The 18,223-nt window shown below is 43.5% G+C and overlaps 1 protein-coding gene across 4 annotated transcripts in view; it reads right to left on the bottom strand.

The window, feature by feature from the left end:
- Positions 1–18,223, bottom strand: part of GRIN2C (glutamate ionotropic receptor NMDA type subunit 2C) — a 56,204-nt gene that overhangs the window by 22,102 nt on the left and 15,879 nt on the right. For 3 of the 4 annotated variants that reach the window (XM_083148059.1, XM_083148062.1, XM_083148061.1), the window contains 7 exons: positions 17,258–17,844; positions 16,998–17,112; positions 16,709–16,920; positions 16,248–16,410; positions 15,877–16,030; positions 15,199–15,324; positions 8,735–8,964 (listed from right to left, as the gene is read on the bottom strand). In XM_083148059.1, coding sequence (XP_083004185.1) covers positions 8,735–8,964; positions 15,199–15,324; positions 15,877–16,030; positions 16,248–16,410; positions 16,709–16,920; positions 16,998–17,112; positions 17,258–17,844 — 1,587 coding nt within the window. The remainder of the gene's footprint in view (positions 1–8,734; positions 8,965–15,198; positions 15,325–15,876; positions 16,031–16,247; positions 16,411–16,708; positions 16,921–16,997; positions 17,113–17,257; positions 17,845–18,223) is intronic. The other variant, XM_083148060.1, reaches the window with a different exon arrangement.

The following is an 18,223-nucleotide window of genomic DNA, read 5'->3' as shown; positions in this document are numbered from 1 at the left end:
CAATTAACAACATGTGTTAATGAGAACTTAATCACAAACATAATGAGGAATGTCTTGCTTTTCCACCCCTCCTAGGAACGTTGCAACCTGCCTTTAATTTCCATTCTTCTCATTTTTCCCTCCATCTGCTTAGCTATTCTCCATCCTCTAGGCTGGTATTTTATTTAGGGGCTTTATTCGTCTGCAGTCTCTACTACCACTCTTGTTGTGCACTTGTTACTTCCACAGCTCCAATTAACACATTAATTGGAGCAATTTCTTAACAGTTTAGAAGGGTGATTTTAGGGCAGGCAGGTACAGTATACCTGACTTTCTCGTGTTTAGGATAGTGCTACCTCAGAAATGGCATCCATATTAGTCATAGTTATGAATAATTGTTAGGCTGTGGTGATTCAGCAGTGCTTTACACACACATTGGCAATGCTTTCTCTCCTCAGGACAATGGGCCTTATTCTGTTTCACTCTTTCTGACAAAGTCCTTCTTATGCTGTGTACACACGGGGGAGATAGGTGCTATAATCACTGGGAATATGGTCGCAGGCGACCATATTGCCAGTGATTGGGAGTGTGCCCCGGGTGCGCGCTCCCGTTTTCTGCCCCATTGTAATCGCTGGTCGCAGGAGCTTGCTCCTGCGACCAGCTAATTACCTCTGCGGCTCCCCTGGCAGAGGTTCGTTTTCAACAGCGACCATCTCTGGTCGCTTGTTGAAAAAGAGACACTGAGCAATATATTGCTCAGCAATATATTGCAAGCAATATATTGCTAGCAATATATCTCCCCCCGTGTGTACGCACCTTTAGATGGCAGAACCATGTACACTGCAGGGGGCAGATGTAACATGTGCAGAGAGAATTAGATTTGGGTGAATTAATTTGTTTCTGTGCAGGGAAAATACGGACTGCTTTATTTTTAAACTGCAATATAGATCTCACTTTGATGTAAAACCCCACCCAAATCTAACTCTCTCTGCACAAGTAAGATCTGCCCCACCTGCAGTGCGCATGGGTTTGTCCATCTAAGAAGGAATTTGTCAGAAAGAGTGAACCAAAATAACCCCCCAATGTGTAAGCATCTATATGCTAATAGCACCTGTCTGAATGTGCCCTTACATTCTGACTACATACAGTAAATGCATTTTTGTAGAAGGCTAGTTGTACATCATTTAATTTGGCATAGGTTATTTCAGTGTAAAATACCTAAGTGATCCTTTTCATGAGAGTCTGTTTCATCTGAATAATATAAACCAGGCAATCTAATATAAACCCTTTCTTCCAATACTAAAAGCTCTGCTAATTAATTCCCCACTTAATTTACTATTGAAATTACCTGTGTTGAATTAATTAATTGCTGTTTAACAACATCTTTCTCATCAATTAATTAAATCGACCAAAGCAACTGCATTAGTAAATTAAAGTTGAACTGTCACCTGAATACAGCAGCCATTTTATTGACTGAAATTCACGGTAATGTCGCCTACCCATTCATTAGCAAAAGTACCTCATGAATATAACGAAGCTCTTGCAATATCTGAAAGACAATGTAATTAATGCCGCTGGTACAAAGGAAATTGATAAGCTGCACACAGGTTCAGTCCACACAATGGATGTTTCCAATAGTGTGTAATTGACAGGCCCATTTGACTTAGAATATTCAGAAGTAGAGCATTCTGAGTAAAGAGGTCATGTTGAAGAACTTGCCTTACATAAGTGACATCTCCTTTACTTAAGTAGTACAGCTGTAACTGGTATTAACTAGGTTCTGATCACCTTCAGGTTTTGGGTTCTACTGGGTTTTGCCAAAACACTCCCTCAACGTTATGGGTTCTGATTTAAAAAAAAAAAAGCATAAAAAACACTACAATCACAGAATTAAGGTGTTTTTTTTTCTCCTACGCTATTATTAACCTCAATAGCATTCATCTCCACTCATTTTCAGTATATTCTGAACACCTCACAATATTGTTTTTAGGCCAAAAGGTTGCACAGAAGTAGTTGGATAACTATGATAAGCGACACAAGTGGGCGGCACAAACACTAGACTGATACGACACACTTAATAGCACCCCTGGACTGATATGGCACACTTAGCATCACCCCTGGACTGATATGGCACACTTAGCATCACCCCCGGACTAATACAGCACACTTGGCAGCACCCCATGAATTATACAGCATACTTGGCTTACCCCAGGAATTATACGGCACAGATGGTGGCACCCCTGACCTTATACAGCACACATGAAGGAACACATGTATTATACGGCACAGATGGCGGAACCCCTGGACTGACACAGCACACATGGAATTTTACGGCACACATAGTGACACTCCTGCAGTAAAAAGAGTTATTCTTTTAATAAAAAAATGGCAGCATCACATGATTGATACAGCAGACTTAGCAGCATCCCATAAATGATACAGCACACTTGGCTCACCCCTGGACTAGATACGGCACACTTAGCATGACCCCTGGACTGTGACGGCAACCTTAGCAGCACCCCATGAATTATACAGCAGATTTTGCAGCAACCTATGAATTATATGACACACTTGGCTCACCGCAGGAATTATGCATCACACATGCGGGCATCCCTGACCTGATACAGCACACATACGGAACAGATGGCGGCACCCCTGGACTGATACAGCACACATGGCGGCAGGCATGGAATTATACGGCAGACAAATTCCTGCAGTAAAAATAAAAATTTGTATTCTTTTAATTATAAAAAAGAGCAGCACACCTGGAATTATATGGCAGACTTAGCAAAACCCCATGAATTATACAGCACTCTTGGCTCACCCCTGGACTACAGCGCATTTAACAGCCCTTGCAGTAAAAAAAAAAAAAAACACCTTATTTTTATTTTCATTTTTTTTAAAAAGAGCAGCTCCCCTGTTCTGATACAGGACACATGGGGGCACCCCTGGACTGATATGGGACACATGGGGGCCCCCATAGAATTATACGGCACACATGCGGGCACCCCTGGACTGATACAGCACACATGTGGGCACCCCTGGATGGATACAGTACACATGCGGGCACCCCTGGACAAATACAACACATGTGGGCACCCCTGGACAAATACAGCAAACATGTGGGCACCCCTGGATGGATACAGTACACATGTGGGCACCCCTGGACTGATGCAGCACCCCTGGACTTATACTGGGCACTGGTAGCAGTAATTGCTTTGAATTTTTGGTACTCTTTACCTAGCACGGCGCCAACGATCAAAATCGTGGTCATCGCGGGTAAAAATCGCGGTGATCGCGGTAATCGCGGGCATCGCGGGTAAAATTGGATGGTCGCGATGCCCGCGATTACCGCGATCACCGCGATTTTCCCATAGGGAACAATGTTAAAAAAGGCTGATTGACCGCGATTTCACTGTTAAATGGCTCAATTGACCCGATTTGGCCATATTAACCCTGAATTAGGCCCAATTAACCCTTAAATGTCCCCAACAATTTTTAACGCCACCCCACGATCCACGCCAACCCGAAGCGTGGCGAGCGCAGCGAGCCCGCGAGGGGCGGCGGTACGCGTCCTCCGACCTTTTCATGCCCTACTATCCACGTCGGCGTGGTGTGGGAATATAATAGTGTGGCGAGCGCAGCGAGCCACCGAGCCCGAAGCGTGGCGAGCGCAGCGAGCCCCGCGAGGGGACGCGGATACCTTCACAGGTAGACGCGTCCCCTCGCGGGCTTCACAGGTGTCCGGGTCGCCACGGACACCTGTGAAGCCCGCGAGGGGACGCGTATAACTGTGAAGGTATCCGCGTCCCCTCGCGGGGCTCGCTGCGCTCGCCACGCTTCGGGCTCGGTGGCTCGCTGCGCTCGCCACACTATTATATTCCCACACCACGCCGACGTGGATAGTAGGGCATGAAAAGGTCGGAGGACGCGTACCGCCGCCCCTCGCGGGCTCGCTGCGCTCGCCACGCTTCGGGTTCGCGTGGATCGTGGGGTGGCGTTAAAAATTTTTGGGGACATTTAAGGGTTAATGGGCTCTGTGGCCCATTTAACATTGATTCCTATGGCAAAATCGGGTTGATTGAGCCATTTAACACTAAAATCGGGTCCATCGCGACTTTTAACATTGTTCCCTATGGGAAATCGTGAGCATCGCGTCGCGGGCATCGCGGGTACGTTTATGGCCGGCCGCGACGCGACCGACACGATTTTTATGTTTTCCATTGATTTCAATGGCAAATCGCGGGCATCGCGTCGGTCGCGTCGCGGCCATACATTAATGTACTCGCGATGCCCGCGACGGGCGCCGCACTAAGTAAAGAGTACCGAATTTTTTTATTTAATGAAAATAATGCAGCCCCCTCTGTAGCACTAGAACCCCCCTCTATGCATTAATCCCCCCCAGCAGGTTCCCCCCTCACCCCCCTCAGCAGACAGCACAGACACATTCGTGCTGTCTGAAATCACCAGCCTGTTTGAAAATGGCGCAGACCGCCGGGAACTATATATCCCCAGGTCTTGCGAGAATCCGACGCGGGATGATGATGTTTTAGCCTCGATTTGGACTCGGAAAGATGTCGGGAACCGGCGAACTCCTCGGATCCGGCCTCGGATCAGGTAAGTTGGGGGGGGGGTTCGGATCTCTAGGATCCGAACCCGGTCATTTCTAGTATTAACTGGTATTGAACAGGTATTATTCATCTGAACAAATTGCATCTAAGCCTGTATTCCTAATGGTGTCCACATACGGGGCAATTAGAACGTGCAGTTTGATCTTTTTAGTTCAAATTGCATTGCGCCTAGCTCAGCACTGTGTTAATTTGCCTTTACAATGCCATGTGCGCCACAGCATTGTCAATATCGCAAGGCAAAATAGTATGTGTGTGCAGGTATTTTTTATCTAGATCACATGCACCCTATAAGGCAAAATCACAGTTCAAAGCACATGTGGTTCAAACAGAACCGTGTGTACTACAGACCAAATCCCATAGCATACATTGGGGCCGATTCTGGCTCACTCACTGTGAACCAGATTCTGCCGCTACCCCAATGGTCAGGGTTTGTGCATGGGCATTTCTAGGCGATTTACAGTGTCGCCTGGCCATTCGCAGAGGGGAGGAAGGGAAGGGTGCGGCGGTGGCGCTGGGACATGGGAACGCCCAATGTTTCATAGGCATCACCATGAAACTGCTGGGCATTCCCATGGGTACATGGGCAGGCCGATGCCTTTCCCGGAGGCGGGTGGCAGACGTCACAAATTTATAAAGGCAGGAGAAATCATTCGATGGTTGATGATCATCGAATGATTTCTCCTGCTGCGAGGAGGGTGGGCGTGTATTCGCCGGAGCGGCGTCACTTGGTAAGCTGCGAGCTGCACAGCTTATCAAGTCAACTAGAATCACCCCCATTGTGTGGCTACCATTAGGTGTCTGTTCTTAAAGAGCGAATCTGTACACCGCACTAGGGAAGATCTTGTAAATGACTGCTTCTTTAAAACAAACTGTATTACAGTACATCTGGCCCAATATGCCTGATTTGTAGCGGTCGGCAGTGCATGGGTTTTACAGGTGCTGTATGAACAGGACACATAGCAAGGCAGAAGGCAGTGTGATACATGATCCGTTCCTGATGAGAATTGCAAACAGTTCACATGTCTGCAGTCTCTGCCAAATAGGACATGAGAAAATGCTATTAAAAAGCTTCATAGTTGCTCAACATAACAAACCCAAGGCTACAGCCAGATGGGTGATTTTTTTTCCTTAAAGGTAAATGTAAAACATGTTTTTGTAGTGTATTTTATGTGGCTTGATGCTTCGGATGCTCCAGAAAAAGCCCTCCTACATGTACTGAATGATATCATATACAGGGGGAAACATTATCCTAGGTTAAGTAAATGTGGATGGTTTGTGACAGGGTGGGCTTAGGTTGCTATCCTGCCCGATTGTCTGGGTTTCACATACAGTACGGTCAGTATCATGCCGTTATGGGCTATTACTACTGATGCTTCTTGGACACCAGACGCTCACCGACTGTGACCCCAGTTTGAGGAGATTAGTCTTTGCCATCACTAACATATGGAACAGCTTGCTTCTAGGTATTATGTGTGACCGCTGTTTCTGCATAATGTTATGTATCCCAGTTATGTACTAATGTAATAGCCAAATGCAGGAAACTTCACAGAAATCTTATCAGCTCTGCAGACCATTGTTCTCACCCCTATGTACTGACCCCCGACAGTATGCACCGAACTCCAATAAGTAAAGCTTTATTTGAGTTTGGCCCCATTTGTTAACTCCATCTTTGGCTTTATGCCTATGGAAGCATTCTGTCAGGAAGGGATTGTATAATCCCTGTCCCACAGCCTCCTTTGGGATCTGGTAACTGACAACTCTGTGCATTCACAATGTCACAAACTTCAGAGGAGGCTTTTAACATTTGTGAAAGCCTCCTCTGATGGGTATCTGGACTGGCCACAGACAGACTCATCATAGACAGTCATATGGTAGACCACTAATGGTCGACAGGGTCACAAGGTCGACAGAGTCACAAGGTCGACAGTCAAAAGGTCAACACAAAATAGGTCGACAGGGTCTAAAGGTCGATAGTGTCAAAAGGTCAACATGGGCAAAAGGTTGACACACACTATAAGCACACATCGAAAAGGTCGACATGGGCAAAATGTCGACATCGAAAAGGTCAACATAAAAAAGGTTGATATGGGGAAAAGGTCAACATAAAAAGGTCGACATGGTGAAAAGGTTGACATGCATTTTTTTTATAAATTTTCAGCTGACATGTGCTGACAGGCGGTATTTCATGCCCTACCATCCACTAGGGCATGGAGGGAGAATAAAATAGTGCCCGAAGCATGGGGAGCACAGCCGTGGTACACTTAGACAGTGTTCATGTTGACCTATAGACACCCTAAAAACAATAAAAACTCATGTCGACCTTTTTCAATGTCGACCTTAAGACCCTGTCGACCATTAGTGGTCGACCATATGTCTGTCTATGAGGAGTCTGTCATAACCCTCTGATGTGCCCAGGATGTAACTTGCGGGTATAGCAGTTTTAGTAGTACATAGTGAGGTTTGCCCTGTCCCATGCTGCTCTACTGATTTTAGGAAGACAGATGGGCTGTGGGCATGCCCAGCACCTTAAAGAGCACTGGCCATGCCACCACTGTGGCAAAAACAGGGCGTGGCCTCACTGGAGTACCGCAATCATAGACAATGCCCCCTGGCCATGAGGTCATGCCCAGACAACAAATAGATCAACATTGGGAGGCATGGTTATGGTATAAAGGGGCGACAGGGTCTACACCAAATGGTCTACATGGACAAGGTCGACAAAAATAAAATCGTCACAGGCAAAATAACTTGTAAATGGGCAACACATGAAAAGGTTGACTAAGGGGTTTTTTTGATGCATTTTTTGGTGTCAAGTTTGTAAATTTTAGCACATGGAATCCAAATTAGTGTACTGCTTCGTTCACCATGCTTCAGGCCAGGTAATCCGCTCTGCTACCACTGCACTAGGCACACATATATCTGCTTCAAAGAACAGGAACAGCCATGAAATTACATTTCAGAAATAAAAAAATTGGTTTACCCACAATATCACTGGAACCAATTAACCCATATGAGCCAGCCTGGTATCAGATTGAAGGCCCAGCGATTTGGGTTCGAATTAGATCAACCTCGAGCTTCTGTGATGTCGAATTAGCCTATGGGGAAAATGTTCCATTATCTCCGGTTCCCGGGAAGGGCTAGCGATGGGGAGCTGGGCTTGTTGGTCCTCATCTACAAAATGGGCATATTTGGAGAGTGGGCCTGGAGCTGTAGCTCCATCAGGCCCATTGTTAATCCAGCCCTGACCATATGGTGATGACATATCGGCTGTCCACATAGACACTGTCAACAGGATACCCAGGTGGAGCTGGTGGTGTTTGGCTGCAGTGCCTCTAGTCACCATGTCTAAGACCATAGACCAGCAGTGCCAAATACTCTTAGAACAGCTTTTGAAAGGCCCTGCAGTTTCTGCAGCTACTCATCCCAACAGCCGAGGTAAGCAGCCAGCAGGAGTCATGACTGAGAGTCCTTCACAAGTTTCAAAGTCATTTGCTCATGTCACATTTCATCTGGAGCCCTAAAGACATGATTTTATTTGTTTTGTTTTCAAATATCAGCAACTTAATTCAGCTCAGAATACATTTGGGAATAAGTCAGGAAATTGCAATAGAGCAATGTGTTCAAAGTAAAATGGGTCATGTTTGGATGTTATGATTTTCAATGTATCAAAAATTGGATTTGGAAGGTCACACATTGAAAACCAGAACCATGAAATGCGTGACTTGCTTTTCTAAGTTTTGGTGGCAGATACATGCTATATTATACTTCCCAATTTCTGATTTGAGGGTTCTGATCACTGGCAAGCCCCCAAGGCTTGCCTAGGAAAAGGTCTAATTAGATATACTGTACGAAGAAAGTTTTGTAATGTATTAGGAGTGGAAAAACAAAAACACTGCCTTAACCACTTAACTGATGGATTCAACCACCCTCCCCTCCCCAAAACTACTCAAATGTTTAATAGTTTAAAAAGTATTTAGAATACATATTAAATATATCAATATATTAAATTAACATATTTTATTATATCTATCAAATATATACGTACATTACATAACACATGCATGTAAAGTTCACAGTGGCACTTTGGAAGTCAGTGTGTATAAGGACGGAGGGGGCACGCTCACCTTCCTGTCGCTCAGGCCAGACACTGTGTCAATATATTGCTCCTGAATCATGAAAGCAGCAAGGTTGGCTGTGTAACTGGCCAGAAAAATAACAGCAAAGAATGCCCACACCAATACCATGATCTTGCTGGTAGTACCACGAGGATTCTGTATGGGAACCGAGTTATTAAACACGAGTGCCCAGAGCAGCCACAAGGATTTTCCCACTGTGAAACTTGGGCCGCCTAATCCTGAAGAGAAAGAGAAATACACATCAGTTAAAATACTCAGCCTTTCGTTCTTACAGATCCCACATCACTTTTCTCACATCAGCCGTTTTCCACACATCATCTTCAAAATAATTCTTTTTTTCCTTCAGCGCTCCCACTAAATTGATTTCATTAGACTGTTTCTCTACTAACTGCCCCCATACAGAGTCCTTTTGGCTAACTTATTACTTATTTAAAAAATTTTCACCAACAATATTGTTTTTGATAATAATAATAATAAAAAAACTACTGTAATATGCATATTTATTGTATATAAGGCAAACAAATTAGCTACAATTATAATCTAGTACAGGCATTCCCAACCATGGTCCTCAAGGCACAACAAGAATGCAGGTTTTAGTGATATCCAGGCTTCAGCACAGATGATTAAAATCAAAATAACTTTGGTACTAATTAAGTCACCTGTGCTAAAGGCCGGATATCACTAAAGCCCCATTCATACGGTGCGATTTTAGCAATAATCCTCCCCCCGTGAGTACAGGGCGACGGTAGCCAGGAGCGCTCTCCCGTCACCAGTCCTAGGGTGGTCGCTGGTCGGAGGAGCATGCCCCTGTGATCAGCGGCTTCCCCTGGCAGTCAGCTGTTTCTCTGCCTCTTCCCCCTGTAGTGTCTCCTTTTCATCAGCAACCATCTCTGGTCACAGATGAAAACGGGACACTGATCAATATATTGCTGAGCAATATATTGCCCCGTGTGTACAGAGCATTAAACCTGCACTGCAAAGCTAGTTACACTCAAATAGATATATCTGCAGATCAATTGTGCTGCAGATATATCTACAGACGTATTGGACAGCGTGCTCTCCGTACACACTGCCCGATCCGTCGGGACTGACATTCTAAATGGGCAGGCGCACGCCCACTAAGCTGTCGGTCATGGACCGCTCCTGGCGCGGCGGATCGGCTGTACACAGAGAACAATGCACAGATATATCTTTAGATATATAGGGCATCGGCTGTGTTGCACAGCCAAAGCAATACATCTGTGAACGACGCCGCTCAAAGACATATAGATGGTACACACTGGCTGATGGTGCATCGATATATCGGCCAGTGTTTACGCACCACGGTTGGGAATTCCTGATCTAGGGTTTTCACCTTTTTGTTAAAACCAAAAGCAGACAGTTTAAAAACAAATGCACAATAGTATGCAGGGTGTTGTACAGGGTAGTAAATATTCAAACACTTTTGACATGTGTGAAATTTCAAAAAGGACACATGCCTATTACATACTTACCTACTCTCACGGATGATGTATGAGACTCACGATTGTTCAGGTAGTCCCCCGCACCCATGTAAGAATGGGTACATGTACCCTCATCCTACCCATTTCCTAGTGAAGACAATTGCTGGAATTGCAAATCCCAGCACGGTGGTCCCATAACCATATTACAATGCAGATTGCAGTTTGTGGCAAGCGTAATACATTACAGTTACACCATTCTGGTGACAACTAAGAAAAAGTGCCAGTCTTCCATTAAAAAATGGACTGCCTATATTGTGACTGGTACAATGGAAAGGCCACATTCTGATGGCTGTAGAACAATGCATAATCAGTTTCTGGTGACTACAGCACAATCACATGCCTGTATTTGAATAGTCAGCACAATGCTGATCCTGGGGACAATATCACAGAGCAGAGGTCACAGTAAATCCCCAAAATAGTTGTACAATGCTCATCCCATATTGTAGCAAGTGAGGAGCAAAATTAAGTCCTTTATTGGTGACTACAGAATACCTACAAGGAGACAAATCATGTGCAGAAGGTAGATGACCTACATTAGACCTGTGATTGGCTGATATGCAGACTGGCAGGTATTTCAGCCTACAAGAGAACTGCAGCATGGTAATTCCTGCTAGACTTAACTAAAAGAGATTCAGTTACTAAGCGGTGGTTTGTAAAAGCAACCACTTCCCGTCGCATTTAAGTATGTAAATGGGCAAGGCAGTTAAAAACATTATGCTAATAGGTTAATTGTCATTTTAAATTTCAGAGTTAAACATTTTGTTTTCAATTTCCATAACCTGTCTGCTTTTGGCTGTTGCTTGAATCTTGACCTAAGGTCAAGATTCAACAGTAGCAACAGTATACAGGTTGAGTATCCCGTATCCGAGTATCCGTTATCCGAATTATTCCGAAAACCATACATTCCAGAAAGTGAAAAAAATATATTTTTTTTGCTAAAAACTCACTGGGGACATTTGTAACAGCACTACTGGTGACATGATATGTAACTGGCACTATATATGTGCAAGAAAATGATTGCTTGGCATTCAAATTCAATATCTGAGATAGTACACAAATTTTGTTTCATGTTTTGAAACCTTGTTTTTTGAACAAATAAAATATATTTGTGTGTATTTTATGTGGTAATAAAATATATTTGTGTGTATTTTATGTGTTTATACAGCATACATGCAAGATACTTCAAAATACATCATTGAAATATTAAAATATTCCGAAATACGGAATAATCCGTTATCCAAAATTCTCCTGGCCCCGAGCATTTTGGATACGGGATACTCAACCTGTAATACAAACACTTGCATGGTCATAGTCATGATATCAATGAAGAGGGGGTTGGGCCAACCGAAGCAGAAAACTCAGCATTATTCAGAAAGTGTATCAATGCTTGTGTGATAGTTACTCCCATCACCTGCACAGGCATGGGGAAAACAAATGTCCTATTATCATACTGTATTTCTGCAATGTGCAAACAAACACTTCCTCTACCAATTGGCAATGGTGCAAAGTCTTTTTTTTACAGTCAAAGTTTAAATGGTATATACCATAGCTAAGGTCCATACGTTCACTATATGGTCTATTTTTGGACAAATGTTTGTCCTAATTGCTGATTTTAACATTGAAGATGTGAACCATGCTCATCTCTAAGCCATGTTAGAGAAAAGAATGTGCATCAATGACTTGATATATTAATAATCTCTTGCTACAAACAATTTTATTGTCACCCAGAACTTTATATATTTATACAAGTTGTCATATAAAAATACCTTAGTTTATTTATATTTATAGTAGAATTTTCCAATAAAATAGTTTCAGTAAAATACATGCGTTTAACAAGCCATACATAAGGGAATATTTGAAATCATTTATCTTGCTACAGTATTTATGAGTTAACCTCCATTGGAGGATTAATTCTTCCCTCTGGATGTGTAGACACTGTGCTTGTAAGGCCACGCTTTCCGTCCTTCAGACTTCATTATATATTTAATCAATAAATGAACCAACTATTCAGAGTAACAGTTTTACAGATTAATCCTCTCATATGATGGTAGAGTTATTCACAGATTTGGGATAATTGGGGTTTTAATCTAATATTTGACCTACTCTTAATCTAGAGTAAAGTAGGTACCAAATAATTCATGTGTCTGGGTGATAATATTATTTTTTGTAGCAAGAGATTATTAATATGATGTTAAATCATTGATGCACATAATTTTTTCTATCAACGCAGGGGGGGGGGGGGACTCAGGGATGTCCATCTACATATATATATCGAAAAGGCGGGATTTGTGACCTTCTTCCACGCCACTTCTATAGCGCCTTGCTGTTATTAAAAGGAACAAGGAATATGAATCAAAAGAAGAGATATAGAAGTGCTCTCTCTCTCTCTCTCTCTTTCTATATATATATATATATATATATATATATATAGCCACGTGTTGATTTGATTCCTACCGTCTTGAGTGCTGTGCTTCAACCTATACATATACCACGTGCCCAGCGTTGTCTGGACGCCCTGTGAAGGCACCGGGGAAAATTACAAATCTGAGGAGCAGAGTGCCAGCATCCAACTACATATAGATCATGTCAAACAAATCTTATTGACTTTTTTGACTGGGTGACTAAAGTAATAGATCAAGGTGGGGCTGTAGATGTAGCTTATCTAGACTTTAGTAAAGCTTTTGACACTGTCCCACATCGCAGACTGTTAAATAAACTTGAAAGCTTGGGATTGGATTCTATGATAGTTGAATGGATAAGAGCATGGTTGCAGGACAGAAAACAGAGAGTTGTAGTAAACTCCTTTACAGTCAAAGGAGGGAAAGGTTACAAGTGGAGTATGTAGGTTGGAGCTGAGGACGGGGCTCATACCCCGAAACGTTCTCCCATCCATAAACTTATGCTGCAATTATTATAACTGTCTTGCGAGTGCCGTTTGTTCCTGATTAAGGATTGGAGGTATTTGTGTCATTATTTCTGGCACCGCAAGCAAGTTGTCCATTACACAGGGAGTGCCAGCAGAATTGGAAGTGTATATATATATATATATATATATATATATATATGTATATATATATAAAATGTAATTTACAAAAAGATTCCTTATACTACAGAGCAGCAGAACAAGAGAGTACACTATTCAAATAAGGCTGAATTTCCATATTCATATCAGTCATGCACAGATGTATGCTTAAAAGGCCAAGGACAGTCAGGCTGAAATTATTCTTCTTTTCACACTACAACCTACCAATGTAATTAGTGACTGCACTATACATATATTTTCACCAAACTTGTCATGTATTAGGGTATACAGGATGCAAATTCAGTTCTGTATAAAAGTCTTTCTATAGCCTATCCACACTCTCATCACTCCAAGTCTTTGCAGTCAGTTATTTGGCTAAATTGAACTTGGTCTTTCCCAACATTACCAAAATCTACACATCACCTTCTGTCAGCTTGTCCATATAGCGGAAATCCACACATATTTCATATGTGATTAGTGTCTTATGAGCACCAATAACTGTGCTCATGTACACTTCTTTTGTCACTGTCTAATACTTGTCCCTTTCATACCTATGAGAAAGGCCTTATAGGGTCTACATACACACTTAGGGCGTTATGCTAGACGCCGCCCGCCAAATGCCGGTATGCCCGCCCCCCTCTCGAACACTATGTATGTTCTCATGGGCTGAGAATGGATGTTTAACATAAACATCCATTCGCAGGCTGCGGAGAACACCCACATCATTCCATGGCTGCAGACCATCAAATGATGTGGAAGGTGCACGCATATCTAAGGTTACTCTCAGGTAACCTTAGATATGTGTGCACATTCTCCAGGAAGTGGGAGAGCAGCTGACATCTTATGGTGATGTCAGGGGCCTGCCCCCCAGCACCGACGTCACGGGTCAATTACCATGGGAATGCCCAGTGTGACTATCCGCTGCTGCCCCGCCCGCAAGGTTAGGTGCGTGTGTGTGACCGGCAAACACCATGTTCGCCATGGCTGCACGAAACCTGCGTCTGCACATGCACAAAAATGTCCCGGTCCCCTGTGTGAACACGTGGGGGATCCAATGACAGATCGCTCAGCACACATCGATGTGCCACTGAGCGATCTGTCAGGACCAGTGTTCTCTGCGACCCCGACGTCAGCGTTTATAGATTTGTCAACCGTGTTGGATATTAATCGCTGGGGCGATAGTGATGCACGGGCCGCACATCGCTATTGCTATGGCCCCTACACTCACAGCGATGTAGGGGCATTTTCTAAATGATCTAGGGCCTGATTCTGGTTGATTCTGTCAGCTGTAAAGCCTTAAAAATGCAACCATGCAAGGGGATGGGTTATGTAAACACATCCCATCGCATGTCCCCAGCAGGTGAAATCATTTGATCTCAATGATTTCTCCTGGGCTCACAAATATAATTCAGTGGAGACAGACTTCTATTTGCAGGCTCCGGTCTGGGACAGGGAGGATGGCTGACATCATGTGGCATCAGCTGCCTGCCTCTGGCACACCGCACCACGGCCAGATTTACTAGTGAAGGCCCAGCATTTGCATGGGGAGGGCCAAGAAATACTGGACATTTCCATGTCAGAGCGCCGCCACCTCCCCGTCCCGCCCCCCTTGTGCGAGCACCATGCGGTCAGTGCAGGACACTCGCTGAGAAGCCCTGCACATGCACACAACCGATTATGTGCAAGGTACAAACATCGGTCCCCTGTGTGAACACGTGTGGGATCGATGTAATTAGAATGAGGGCCCTAGTGAGATTGCTTACAAAATGCCTGGAAATTGCTACGTGTGTAGGCCCCATAACCTCGTGCACAGAAGTTACATCATTCATGATTACCCTCATCCAACCCTCATTTCCATGCCTTGTGTCTCACTTCTCTATGCAAAAGCCTCTCTAAAGCACAACCATTTATATAACTTATTTACTCACGTTTTCCGTTGTTTAGGTCTTGGTCATATCCCATGGGGCTCAAGTACTCAAAAATGAATACAGTCACCGCTACCACAGATAGACACATGACAAACATCATCATCCAAACTGCTGGGCTATATGGCTCTGCGGTGAAAATGTAGGAAGTCATTAGAAGGAGTTTAAGAACAAAACTGTGATTTATGACCTTAAAAGCAATTGTGCAGTCACCCTGATAACCCCAACAAAAGGACAGCGAGTATTCCATTAAATGAATAATAAGCATTGTGAGCCAAGAATCATGGAGTCCTTATGAAAACATAATTAGGTCTCATGAGTGGACCAGTGTTTGGGCAATATCTATATTACTAGGTAGTGTTCCATAAATAGTGCAAGGGAAACTGAAAAACATCTCTAGGGCCACCTATAACCCCAAAAACCCAGCAGTATTAAATAATAAATCATCTAGACCAGTGAATAATTCAATTATAATTTACATATTAAGAGATTACAGACTCCAGAAGAAAACATTTGTAATCAAAATGCTTAAGGACATTCTAAAAATGTAGATTACTGTACACTATTTTGCATGGAATGGTTTTCTATAACAGATGGTTATGGCATGTGACCTGCAAAGGAAGGATTCTGGAGTGGTGGCCTGTAGTGAAACATGCAGGAGTGATACTCTGCAGATCTCACCCAGGAAAGCCGAAGGGGACACAGTTCCATTGCTACGTGACACCAGGACACTGATTCCGGTCTCTACGAAGGGAACTGAGAAATCCACAATCTCTGAGCGCTCTTCATTTATAGTGAGAGACCCGATAGCAAGGTGAGCACGCTGGTAATAAACCTGAACAGGAGTGGAGAAACAGAGGAGGAGAAAGGTGGAGAGTGTGAAGAAAGGTGGCAAGTGAGTGGAAGATGGGATGGTGGAAAGGTTTGAGTTCTAGGGGGATCATGTGAGAGAAAATACAAGGGACAGCAGAAAACTACTGGTATTGCATGTTGGGAGAATTAACTAGTAGTGTATTTACTATGTTTTACACACTTGTCTGCTGAGTTCTCACCTCTCCAATCATTCCATTCCACACACCTCGCACAAGCTTCCCGTGCTTTCCATTAGTCACCAAGTACAGATCATAGGAGAACTTAACAGTACGTGCCAACTTCTTCAAGATGTCAATACAGAACCCTTTGCAGCACAGTTTGGAGTAAGGTTCACCGGAACTGCTAAGGGATAGTAGAAAAGGACTCTGGGATAGGGGAAGTTTTACAGAATGAGATGAACAGCTTTAAATTGCTATTGAAGTTGAGTATAACAACAATGCCTCAAATTTGATGATTTAGTTAAATCAAAATGTCTTGAAAAATTCAAGATAAAATATTAGATATTTCCCCACAATTTCTATCATTAAAACATTAGATACCATTACATCTGTACTGTACATATCAGATCAACAGGCATCTATCAATTCCCCTGCCTCCCTCCTTAGATCAGCACTTTCCAGTCTTCACTCACACCCTATACCTCAAGGTCAGGTTGCTCTGCTTGCGGCAAGGCACTGTGTTCCGCACACAGTCTCCCGTCATTGGGTCTGTGCGCTCAACAATAACAAAAGGCCTCTCTTCTAGGGTGGCCACAGTTAGGTGACGAGTATCTGTCACAAGCTGGTTACCAATGCCGTACCGTGGCCACACCGGGTACTTCATTCGTAGTATACCACGTTCCCACTTGCCAACCTAGAGAGAGAAAGAGAGTTTGTCTTGGCTGTGGAGATTTTTTTATGATGAATATTGAGGTAAAACAAAATGTGTACCTCTTCCCATACTCGTTCTGGAGTCAGTGTAATAACCAGCATGGATGGGTCTAGTAGAAATCCCTGGGTATTGAAGGAAAGATCTGTCTCACGCCAGACTATATTCAGCATATGCCTAGAAGATGGCAGCAAATAGAGGGATAGCACAGTGATATAATGCCTTAAACTGGTGCTTAGCATTTATTAAACAAATAAACAATGTAGAATAGGGGCAGATATAAAGATTGTAGTACTGCTAATTATATATCAATGACATATACCTATACAGGGTGTCATTCCCTTGAACTTGCACTGGTGCCAAACAGGTCCCTCCAGGATTGGGCAGATCACCATGTCTCTGTAAATAGTTCTTAGCTGCCGCAGCAATTACTGCTATTCCATCCTGCACCTTCTGATGTAGGCTCCTCCTCCAACAATCAGTTACTACACTAACCAGTCCCACAGGAAAAAAGCTAGCAGGACGTTCTGGAGAACCTATAGTGAAGCTTGGTACAATCCAGATATGGTCTGGCCCCAGGAGTCCAGCTTCACCAGCCACAGTGAAAAGTTCCTCAGACTCTTCTCTAGAGCAAAATAATAGAAGCACTGGAGCAGAGACTTGTCTGAGCACTCGCTGGATCCCACGGGAGCCTGTGCCTGGCTCTAATATCAGCTCATCCTGGGGGCCCCAACCTGGCTGTACAGCCTCACACAGAGCTCGTACAGCCTTGAGAAATAGTCGATGTCCAGGGTAATGAGTGGTAATAACAGAGAATGGACCTAGCTCGTATTCCTCTAGCACCTTGAATATGACAGCAAGCTGTTGTTCTAACGATGCTGCCATCTGAAGAAATGACGAGGTCGGCTCCTGGGAAAATAATAACAAAAATGTATTTGTTTTAACACCTAGTAGTGTAATATACACATGAAATACATTGCCTGACATGCACACACTGTGACAAGAAAATAGTGAGATATATATATATATTGTGAATTATTATTATGGTTTGTTCCATGCTTATCTTCCCTTCCTACAGCATTCTCTATACACGTGGAGCCTGATTTTCACTTGGATACAGCGTAATGTTAGATGCAGAGGGGTATGGTTTTATTCTATGCATGTGACTAAGTTGCATGCGGACAGAGTTGCAGTTATGACTAAGGGGCAAGGGAGCCAAAGGTCTCTGAAATGACTGGAAAATGTATTGGAAGTTCCAAGATGGAGGCAGGAGGTTTGTGGTCCCTGG

This window comes from Crinia signifera, chromosome 6 (assembly GCF_055691185.1).
Source record: "Crinia signifera chromosome 6, ASM5569118v1, whole genome shotgun sequence".
NCBI classification, from domain to species: Eukaryota; Metazoa; Chordata; class Amphibia; order Anura; family Myobatrachidae; genus Crinia; species Crinia signifera.
Note: the sequence above shows the minus strand (reverse complement) of the source record. Positions and strands in the feature narration are given on the sequence as shown.